The following is an 11,951-nucleotide window of genomic DNA, read 5'->3' on the forward strand; positions in this document are numbered from 1 at the left end:
AGCATGATAAGCGATCCAGATACTTGATGAGAGAGGCGTCAAGAGAAAAGAATTTAGTTCGAAGGTCATTCTCTATTCACCTAGATGTCTCATGCCACTAGCAACGATCAAAACACGAATCATCGATTATATAACTCAGTAAGGGTGTGTTCGAGTAACCTACATTCATGAAACTGATATAGGCCACGTCCCAATACGTTAAGCCAATATTTCGTCACAAAACAGCATTCACGGTGAACTTGTCAATGAAACGTCCTATCCCTGTCATTCATACACATATCAGTGTAAAATTACACAGGTAAATATAGGTGTGACTGGTAGGGTAATGCGCCGACATGAAGTCACTACGTACGCATAAGTAATAACGATGGCCGGAGAGATCAGCTGTGTTTTACGCCTAGTTGAGGGTCGCGTTGTTTTACACAACACATTAGGATTTGTACTTTAGCCGATTAGCATTAGTATTACTCTACTTCATATTTGTGCAAATAAAGCAGACAAAAGATGTGATTGGTTATGGAAAGGATCGACTGTTGCCGCACCTGTATTGACACTACTGACTTTTCAAAGTCCTAGTGCACGGAAAGTTCCGCTACAGACTTTAATGCAGGGAAAACGCATCGGATTCTGTTCCTCACTGTGGGTAACGCGGATAAACAAACAGACCTATAAAATCGGTTCGTCTTAAACAGACCTATAGAAATCGTTTTCGTCATTACAGCCTGTAATACTGATTTCATGGCAAATCTGAACTCCTGCTTGTTATCTGGGAAATCATTAACTGTAAAGAATAATCAGTCTCGTACTATAAGATCATCGTTCTTTAAAGTACTTTAAAGCCGATGTCCTGATAATGTCATTGACAACAAATCATTTTTTTTTAATTTCATAGATTTTATTACAAAATATAACAACAAAAAGAGATCAACAATAATACAGGTTTGTCCCTAGTTGGCTCAGCTCTTTCGTCTATGTACACCTGAGCTGTCCTCGGAAACCCAACAATACGTCCATAGTTATACCACCCTGTCTCACGCCACTCTCATCTGGAGTCATCCTGTCATCAACGCCTGTGTGGAGCACAGCCAGAAAAAAAACCAATATTCAAACCTTTCTTTTCGATTTGATTGATTCTAATATCAAAAACGAAATTGGACAAGTGAACATAAAACCCATTGACTTTGGTAGCAGATCTGTTATATTGTATGGTTCTGTTTTCAAAGGCGTTTTATCACTGCCACGTAGGATTGTCTGAGTTCTGTGGTAACAGAAACGGCGTGTTGGGTGGACATGGATAAATGCTCATACCTGCTACAAGGTCACAACCTGAATGAAGACTGTTCTATATACTGTTTAGTAACGTCTACCTTTGGTCAGTCTATTGACCAGGTCAGATCACAGCACCGTTCAGAACTCGGTTGGTTACACCCAAATCACAGCACCGATCGACGTCCATCCCACGTTCAAGAAGAGTTGCTAAACGCCATCTTGAATTATCCATCCTTTCTTTGGAGAAATGAGATTTACACGTGCAGCCCAAGCTGTAAGAAACGTCTTATGACGTATGGGTGTCATGTTATGTGACGTCATGTAGAAATCTCTGGTATACTGTCTGCGCACGCATCCCCGAAAAACCGTCCCTGTACAGTTTGATGTTAACGCCTGAGGCGGACGGAGAGACGACGTCTGTGACGTTATATCAACATCCGGGTAATTCATCCCGGTAGCAACGTCGCCTACCAGCACTGCAAGACGTTGCGGACACTGCCGAATAATGGGACGGCATTCCGATGGAGTCTGCAAGAATGAAAGAATATGATATAAGAAAATGTAATTGATCTGAAGTCTATTGTATTGTGATACTGTTTTAATTTATCTTAGTGGTTAAACGGTTCGATCGTCACGCTGACGGTCAGGTAGCGATATCCCAACAAAAGTACAGAGACCCAGTTCTACTGTCCACCAATGTGATATTATTGGAATATTGTTACAAACGTCGAAAATATACCTCTTTCACTATTATATGAAAGTGTGCGTTTTCATGCAGACCATTTGTAAATAGATACTCTGAAGGTTACGACGACAAAACCGAAATGCCACAGACACCTCTGTGTTCTGTTCAGACAAATGTATTGACGGTTCCAAGGATTAATGAGGTCAGGGCTGCCTTAGAGCGTGAAAAATCCCTTAAAGCTGTTAAAACCGATTATACACCGAAACGTTTTCAAAAATAAATGTATTCCAGGATGCTCACCTGACTTCGAACTGGGGTTTTGACAGACAAATGACTTCGCCGTCACAATTGATGTAGTATTTCTCTGCTAACGTCGTCTCCCCGTCTTCCGTTGACGTCAGAGTAGCCCTTGGAAAGGTCACTCTATAACCTTGAACTCTGTGTTGATCCACGAACTCGTAATCAAACTGTATTGGGTAGGAGATAAGGATATATTAATTTCAGTTAATGGGGGTGTTATTTTGGTGGGAAGATAAATCAAATTAATGTAATGTAAATTTAGATATAGGAATTGGCGCTTAGACTGGCGCAGGTGTGAAATGAGGAGACATAGGGGCGATGAGTGACAGTGAGTGAGTGTGACTATACCTATACAAACTGGCATATTATCAGAAAGGTGAGTACATTTGTTGGCATTCTTAGAAACAGGTAGTAGGTACAGGTTGACAGTCAGTTAGACACACAGTTAGACAGGCATTACACCGATAATGTAAGAATACTTTGTTTGTTGTTTAACGCCACACTCAGCAATATTCCAGCTATATGACGGCGGCCTGTAATAATCGAGTCTGGACCAGACAATCCAGTGACCATCGATTCATGCAACTTGCATACCACGATATCCTATAACCAAGTCAGCCAGCCTGACCACCCGATCGCTATAGGTTGCTGAAGACAGATTCTAACCCGGATCTTCACGTGTAAGATGAGGTAAGACGCTGGCTGGATGAATAGAAAGATAGTCCGACACACAGAATCGAGAGTTAAATGCATGGTGTAGAATTGATACCAAGTCTGTACAGTTATACTTACACATCCCGTCTTGTGGTCCTGCACCTTGGTCAGTTGCTGGACGTGTTTGGCCAGACTGCATTTACTGGTCAGGAACAAGGTGAGGGCGGTGTCCCCAAAACACGGCACCATCTTCTCCTGCTTGGGCTTTCTCGTGATGACGTAAGTGTCCACGCCGTACAACTTCCCTTCCGTCTGTTCCCACTCTGACCCGCCGTCAGGGAGGTACTCTACCTCTACGTCAAACATACGCCGACGCAACACCGTCCCCATCGGGATGACTAGAAGAAAAGGATGACATGTAGAATTAATGTCGTTTTGTCCATAACGAAATATGACACAATTCTGAATGAGTTGGCCTTACAAAAAGCCATCGATTAAGCAGATATGTCTATTCATTTGATATTTATTCGATCTGGTATGATCCCAAAGAAGCCGTCGACAAATTGTTCTTTTGTGCTAAGTCAGTATTAAGACAGGCGGAAACGCTGATGTCACTTCCGGAGGTTGACAAACCAGCGGTATATCAGGAAATGACACATTTTCTAAAGAAGGGTTATTCTGGACACTTACTGTTGAATCTTGACGAACCCATCCATCTGAACTTCTCGCAGTCGTTCATAATGTCGCCGAACAAGCCGAAACCCAGCAACAAACCGGAATATGCCGAGAGTTGTCGTTCCTGATGAACGCTGACCGCATTTACCGGACCACTTTTACCTAAAATAAAATGGAATTAAATAAGATTAAAATTGAAACAACCAATTGGTTCCTCCAAACACATTTAATGTTGACTCACACCTAAATCCCGATAGAATTTAGGCTTTGAGGTATAACACTGAAGGTTACTTATCTAAGAAAATAATCATTCATATGAAGTCATATTCTGTATACCATTCACCTACATGTTCGGTGTCTCGTAAATCAGTATCATTGTTATATGTTGTAAGATGATAGTACTTACCAAGAGCAATATGGATAGCTGCTGTCATGACGTCACGGGTACCATGGAGATACTGGACCACATAATCTCCGGATCCTGCACAAAGCAGCCACATTGTTAATATTAAAGGTAACAGTGCTAGCTCAACAGAGAACACGTAGTGAATAAGATTAATTCTGATAATATTCGTACGACAGCTGTAGATTCTGTCGCAGTTACAAACTGAAAACACTGTCGATAATTGAGTGCATTATATCTCAATTTTACATTTGCCGGTTTACTCATGCATTCATTCTAAAGAAAGTTCAATAGATGACCATTGTGGGAAATACGGATAAGGACGTTGATAAGACAAGTTCAGCAAGGGCATTGTGTTGATAGAGGATGCTCACCAGCAGGGATGATGCCGATGGGGACTTCACTGGGAACGACTTCAGCGTCCGGGTCGTTGTAATCGATGCCGGCGTCTTTCTGGGCGCGCATCACCAGACCACTCAGGCATTCACAATACAGACCGTCTCCGCCGACAGTGACGACTCTGCAAAGATAAGCACGTGGATGTTGTAGATATCAAGGATAGGAATGATATCAAATGTACAGAGAACTCCCGATAATCCGGAAACCGCAAATTCCGGACGTTTCTGTTTGAGAACTCGCTACTCAGTAGTAGTAGTAGTAGGAGTATGGTAGTATGTTTAATGCTTTTAACAAACAAATCAACTTCTTACGACGAGATCTTTAACCCATTGTAGTAAGTATGTTCGTGTTTTTCATAGTCTCTAGTTAAAAACAAGTATAGCTATCCTTTCATAGCATTGTGTTTAAGTAACGTTGAGACAGGAATGACAGTTACATGGTTTAATCACAGAAATATTAAAACCCAAAACTATTTTATAGCATGATCCTAGTTTTTGCAATCGTAGTATGGACACTGTAATATATCATGTATTAAAACAGAGTACAGTCTCCATTATGATTCATGTCATGAATTCCGACTGAAGAATATATTTATAGAAGGAATGTGTAACAACTGTCAGAGGAAGTGTGAAATCTACAAGACATTCATTTCCTTCTATGCGCCAATGAAATACGCCGCGTCATACAGTTGTTTGTTTCGATGGCAACGATGTCGTCATTCTCATCGCTTACAAAGCCATATATGTCAAACTGATTACAACTTTTCTTTCAAATCTTGACTGAAAATAAGCTCCGGCTTACCCATCGATGTCTGTCAAATCATGGCTCTGAAGGATTTCTTGTGCCTGCTTTGGTCGCTCGGTCACTGAAATCAACATGACAGATAATGAAATTAACACGTCAGGTTATAAAGTTCACAATGCATGAGCTGTACGCCTCAGGGAGACGAATCGTCTTAACTCATTGTCTCTAAGATTTGTGGTACTGTACGTAATTCACGGAAGTATTGTTTTATGACTCTACTCATATTCTTCCGCATATTTTAGCTGTAAGGCAAGTTTTTTAATGATCTTAACACGTAACCTTGCACCACAACCTTTAGTACATTCCCCGTGATGAAATAATAGGCGTCATCTCTCTCTCTCTCTCTCTCTCTCTCTCTCTCTCTCTCTCTCTCTCTCTCTCTCCCAAACGAATTCGATATAACCGTCTCTCTCTCTCTCTTTCTCAATCGAATTCGACATAACCGATCACCATTAATCCAATAATAATGTCAACATTGCTGTTATCTAACTGACAACGTGATATTAATCCCAAACGCTACTCCACTTCATTTTAAGATAAACGTTGTTCAACTAATCCATTTTGGATAAGATTCCATACGTTGGATGTTTCAACTACTATAATCATACCATCTATAAATCATGAATGATATTTGTTTAATTGACCTCAGTTGCAATAGCTGGACAAACATTTCAACATACAATGCCAATCCCACCGTATATCACCATTAGCAATGAAACAGAAGGTAGTGTGTATCATCTAGTAATCTAACCAAATACAACGACAGTATCAGGCCATTCCTGTATCACGTATCCCTATCCCGTTTGTATCAGTCACGGCTCGTGAATCCACGCATATCAAATCTGCTCCAAATAAACATATCTCCCATCTTGGCTGGTATGTTTATTGTCCGTGAATGATCTCATGCCCTGATCAGGGTACTACACGCCTTCAAAGAACGCCAGTCTTTGATAAACATCAGAATGCAATTAAGCGGAGTGACTAGTAGAAAAAAGGTCAAAATCCATAAATGAATGATATCTACCTGTCCAATACGATATTGAAACAACTGATGTCTGTCTGTCCTTTGTCGGGTATTTACCGTTGTTAACACAGAATCGAATGATTACCCATATCATGTCTTTGTGAAATTGACAACAGAACCTTTCATAGCCAATATGTCTGTACGTGAAGATCGCATACAACGAGTCTGTATTAATCGGTATTATTTGCAACGTCAGCTATTCTTAATCAGCTGAACTCATTAACATCTGGCCGCCGCCATATAGCTGGAATATTGCTGAAGGCAAACAAAACACTACCATCGGTAAGTCAAATCTTATATGTATTTAGTTTCTATTAAACCATGCTTAACGGCATTTCTTTTCATGTAAAATATTTTAATTACAATAACTGAGTTATTACAAACCCACATTCTCACAGAATCCTTGTACTTATCTTTCAATGCTTTTCAATATTTATTTATCGAAATGTATATACTATTCGTGTTCGTGATTTAAAACAACATTCAAATGGTAAATAAAAATAAAAGTTTGCATATCAAATGAAGAAAATCCAAGCACTGACTGACCTATAACCTTGCACGTGATGCCAACCAGTTGAAAAAATGGCTCAACCTTCCTGTGAAATATTTTCTTTGCTTGTCGCCGGCCGCTGTTGGGGTTCACGATCACCAAAAGCTGCTTCGGTCGTCTCTTCGCTGAAACACAACACGGAGCTATAGGGGCGCGTTCATGTGTAACACAGCTCTTAATAGTGTATTGTCATTCTGATAGCTTAGGCGCCGCCGTGTAAAATCTTCTTGAGCAATTTATTTGAAGTTTCTATATCGAATCCCCTTTTCATTAAATCTCCAGTTCAGAATTTTGAATATCTCCAGCATCCTGTTAACCGCATGAAGGAGTAAGACATGCTTTTGTTGCTTGCGTGTTGAGTGTTTAGTGGATTGATAGTAAAACGCATGCTCAACGATGAACTAGGTTATATCAAGCTGAGGAACCGCATTTCCTAAACAGCTTAACGACACTCAATATCATAAGCATTACCCTATATTCTGGTCATGTACTTAAATAATCGCACAGTGACACCCACGGGAGTGAAATGAACACGAGATGTATTACACGGCGCTATTAAGAAGTCCCTATTGCTTTTGAAATAGACCAGTATGTCAGTGCAATGCGCACGGGTTGTCGAGTTTATGCAATGTCTTGTGAGGCTTCAGTGTGGCTGTCGATACATTCAAAAACCAAACGAACGCGACGTGCCTTTTCTATACTGAATATAAGGCGTTACATTTTGTCGTGAATATGTTTGACAAAAAATGAATTGAAAAGGCAATTTGAAACCCCTATGAAATCTAGTTGAAAGACATGGGTGGTATATCATGTGTTTATGTGCTGACAACACATAGCCGATTGCGAGCCTCCCTAACATTTGAAGTAAAGCAGATTTTCACGAGAATATAAAAAAGACGTTCTTTCGGAGAAAACATGAAACATCCAAAGTCGTTTCAGGAAAAATCGATTTGAATAAAGGAATGTTTTAAGATGGGACCACGGTTAAAATTCACTTCAAAATTTGAAAGTCAATAAAATTGAGTTATATCTGTAAAAAGTTAAAGCTACATTAACTAGCCCGGGAATGCAGAATAATCCGTCTCCGGGCACCTGGATGCACGCTGGTGTAAGATAACACAGAAAAACCAAGTCACCAAACACGTTACTTCTTCTCGTCAAGCCGAGCTGATCTCCCAAACCCACGTTGCCTAAAGAACTGGGGAGACTATTTCGCACAGAAAGCTGATCACATGACCAAATTTGATTTTAAGCGGAGATTGACTAATGCTCCTCACCTGCCAACATGGGCTCAAGCTGTGCTAGTATTTTGTCGCAAATCTTCTCCGTGCCTTTGAACGTAGCCTTGTCAACTCTCATGTTTGTTTTGTCCACGTCACGAGCGAAGCACACAGTAAACTGTTTCCTGTGTCCAGCATTGTTATTTGTCTCCGACGGTTCCATCTTCAGCGACAGAATCTTGTCCAAGGTCATCACATCTGTAAGAAAACATTCACTGTATCAACCGCTGTCCTCCGTTCTTATCTTATCTCTTCAGCTCTACCACCATCCGTCCATCAGTTGTACGTTTTGCATAGATGCATAAGAACATACAGTGAAACCCTTATAAACCACATCTTTTGCACTTACATCGTATGTATTACTAAAATACTGAAGTTTCCAGTTTTTCAACATGTGTTATATTTGGGATTACACTTTCTTAATAACGTAAAGAGTCCGGACTTCGAACCCACACACTTAGAATAAGGCACCTAATCGCCAGCACACAAAGTAATTGCTTGGAAAGGTAATCCCACATATGGCATATGTTGCATTTGACAACTTTCTGAATGGAATAGTGTGCCCTTTATTTGACGAAGACGTATAACAGTAATCGTCCTCAAAGCGGAGTGTCCGGATTGTCGAGGTTATACTATTCCATCTATTCAAACACGCACACACACAAAGGAGTTGCATATACCTAAAGAAGACACACCTGTTTCTATTGCATCATGCATTAAACGACAGATAACATAATGTATTTATGTATGTACACATTATACCATGAGCCTTCAAGGTAAATAAAGGTTGCAACCTTTGTAAATATCAACGTTTTAAAACTAAATAATACATGATTTCAAGTCAACAACACGTGACATCATATCCTCATGTTTTGACATACTGTTTTTAATAATTGACTGCAACATTACAGAAGCGACGCACAATTTCAACTCACTAACTCACTTCAACCTCTCAAACATTTCCGATAATACATTGTGAAGAAATTTCAGATCTCACGAGAAAACAACCAAAGACGTAAAAAGAATATGCATCATTTGGCTATAGCAATCAGCTATAAACCGGTGCAAGATTAATCGATAGTTTGATCACAACACAAACATTCCGTTACGTGTGATGGACGCATACAGGCTTAACTATGCTTGACATCTATCGCCAGTCACGGCACTAAAATACTTGGACTGGAATCCACGTAATTGTACAATGACATCTTTTCCAAACTATTGACCCCGTACTTTTATTGAGTATACATTTCAAACATCACCTGCTCGTATTTCTTTTAGTGTTTACATTTGTACATATAGCATTCAAAGGTATGTGTATATATATAGTCATTGTATGCAAACACAAGTTGCAGTCGAACGAGTATGTACGTTTCTTTTGATGTGTTTCAAACATAGACGTGTATTGACTACGAATAAGTGAGCTAGGTGCACTGCGCACACGAAGACAATGACAAGTTCATGTCATTACTGGAGCATAAATTATTTAGCATTGTTAAAGAACTTTCAAGGATACGTCAATACATAATACTCAAACATTTCCACTTCATCGAACAGTTTCAAGGAACATTGTCGTTTTCAGATTAGGGATGAAATCTACGCTCCGAAAAGAATTAGCATTTAATGTTAATATCACCAAAAATATATGCAAACTCATAAAATACAGTCCAAAACGAAAGACTCTCAATAAGCATGATAATATTTGTAATGGTTTAAAACAATGTTACATCAATGTGCGACAGATCTGCACAGAGAGTAGGTAAATATTTAAATTCATTCATGTACATTTTCAAATACCTAAATAAATAATTATTGACTTACCAACTTCTTCAACACTGCTGGTACAACTAGTCCTCCGACTTCTGTAAGTCATTGTTGTGTCCGTTAATTCCACTTCAACACAACGTCCATCCTTTATCAATTCCATCTTGTCAAATTGGCCAACTCCAGTAATAAAATCCTTACCGCTCTCCGCACTAAAGCAATGTGCTATGTGTTCAGGGAATTCCCTTCCTACCTTTTATACGTAGCTGTGACGCGAGGGTCATATTATTTTCAACCAATCAGAACCGTCCTAACTCGAGCGTGTAGGGTCTTGTGAATCAAGGCGAGTTTATCGAGACTGTGAGCCTACTCGCTATGGTGACACGGTGTCGTCGCTTCACACCTGAAGATAATGACTCAAGACTCGCCATGGAAGTTGCCGCATCGGAAATAAAATTGGAGCGTTAACAGATACGTGGTTTTATCTGTCAAGTTTATATGTGAGGTATTTCCTATGGTAGGTAGGCAGTGACAATGGGGTGTGAGACGAGGGCTGGTCATGTGAGTTATTGGCTAGTATTCGCCGCATTATTCGCGTCAGAGACGGGAGCAACCCTGTTCGGAAACTGAAGCATACAATTATATTTTGTGATTAAGCATTAGTCGATGGCGAGAAATTTAATTTCAGCATTCCGAGCAGACAGCAGCGTGACTTGCCCGTGTAAGTCTAATACATTGTACATACCAACGCTCGCTACGAGGTCGCTCGCATGTGAAGTGTGTGTGAAGCGGTATGTGTTTAAATGTGTGTCTTTGGAGGTTTTGTTGTTGTTTGTGCGTGTGCGTGCGTGTGTTGTTTGTTTTAGTAGATTTCTTTGGAGGGGGATGTTTCGGGAGTGGGGGATTGTGGGTTGTGTTTTTTATACTACAGAATATAAGACCCGACCCGATACAAGACAAATATATGGATAACAACCTCTTTATTTGTTTCACACGACGTTTCTGGGCTAGTTTCTTGCCCCTTCTTCTGGTGAATGAGTACCTTTTTTGAATAGATGTTTTATATACTTTTTTTCACTTTTCATCATTGTAAGTTATCAATGAAACGAAACTTATTTGATTACAAATATACCATCAAGCAAAATGAAACATCTATACATATGCAGTTCAGGTTTATGTTTTATTCATTAAATGAGATACTCATTTACGATATAGATGTTGTTAACTTGACGATATACTGTCACACATTTACTGGGTTGCTTAACAATTTCAATACATATTTTATTTTGAACCTTGAAATCAGTGTTAATAGTCACTGAATTTTGACATTTGTGAATGAAGTATTTAATATCCCAGAAAATACCTATTCATAAAAACTACATATTATTTCATGAAAATATATAAATGACATAGAATAAAAAGTTAAGTTTCATTGTTGTTCGTCAAGCATTAAAGGTCAATGTAGGGAAACCGAAACTGACATTCTTAACGAAACAATTCTCCAAACATCTTCCATAGTATAAGCTCATCAATGGATAATGTATTTATATGTGCCCATTTCATACCAAACTATCATTGCCACATACAAAACGTTCCTACTTTTTGCAGAAGCGTTGTGATGTAGCCTAGTGGTTAAAGCAAACAGAAGTCACGACAAAACCCTGGGTTCGATTCCCACTTGGATGTCCCGTGTGAAGTCATGTCTCAGGTGCCACGGTGTAATAATTTCCGAAATGTTGCAAAAAAACACACTCTAAAGACGTACTCACTAACACCTATTTTCAAACGCAGATTTTCCAATTTATTGAGACGATGATAATATTGACCGTAAATATATCCGCGTTTCTAATTAAATTCTTTCATCATTGACTCATCAGGAACAATCCTCCTGAATGAACCGCAAGCTTTCCCTACTGTATTGAAACCACGTAGCAGCACATACACCTCCGGTAGGAGAACCAGCATCCTTCATAAAGTGCGCAACATCTCTGGATGCAGGGGGACCGCTAAACTTGACTTCCGTGTTGACTAATTTAACGTTTCCTCCCGTCACAGGTTGTGCTGGCGGTCAACAAACAATCATATCGTGTAAGGAGCAAGCTGCTGCAGGCGAAGTTACAAGCCCCAGACAGCACGCTCTACAC

The 11,951-nt window shown here is 39.7% G+C and overlaps 1 protein-coding gene across 1 annotated transcript; it reads right to left on the bottom strand.

The window, feature by feature from the left end:
- Positions 1 to 859: 859 nt before the first annotated feature.
- Positions 860 to 10,039, bottom strand: LOC124254852 (ceramide kinase-like). Its single transcript, XM_046688709.1, has 10 exons — positions 9,865 to 10,039; positions 8,041 to 8,241; positions 6,760 to 6,888; positions 5,187 to 5,250; positions 4,361 to 4,506; positions 3,990 to 4,064; positions 3,599 to 3,745; positions 3,047 to 3,306; positions 2,255 to 2,421; positions 860 to 1,797 (listed from the first exon to the last, which is right to left on the bottom strand). The coding sequence occupies exons 1-10, from the start codon at positions 9,968 to 9,970 to the stop codon at positions 1,737 to 1,739; spliced, it is 1,356 nt and encodes a 451-aa protein (XP_046544665.1). The 5' UTR covers positions 9,971 to 10,039; the 3' UTR covers positions 860 to 1,736.
- Positions 10,040 to 11,951: the final 1,912 nt, after the last annotated feature.

This window comes from Haliotis rubra, unplaced genomic scaffold, assembly GCF_003918875.1.
Source record: "Haliotis rubra isolate DU_JTF1 unplaced genomic scaffold, ASM391887v1 Scf585, whole genome shotgun sequence".
NCBI classification, from domain to species: domain Eukaryota; kingdom Metazoa; phylum Mollusca; class Gastropoda; order Lepetellida; family Haliotidae; genus Haliotis; species Haliotis rubra.

What these genes read in the sequence shown, in the direction of transcription:
- LOC124254852 (XM_046688709.1), bottom strand. Translation starts at nt 9,970, where the DNA reads ATGGAATTGATAAAGGATGGACGTTGTGTTGAAGTGGAATTAACGGAC. An exon ending in CAGCAGTGTTGAAGAAGTTG is followed by an intron (nt 8,242 to 9,864) that starts GTAAGTCAATAA and finishes GTTTTCTTACAG; the next exon opens with ATGTGATGACCTTGGACAAG. An exon ending in CATCACGTGCAAGGTTATAG is followed by an intron (nt 5,251 to 6,759) that starts GTCAGTCAGTGC and finishes TGTTGATTTCAG; the next exon opens with TGACCGAGCGACCAAAGCAG.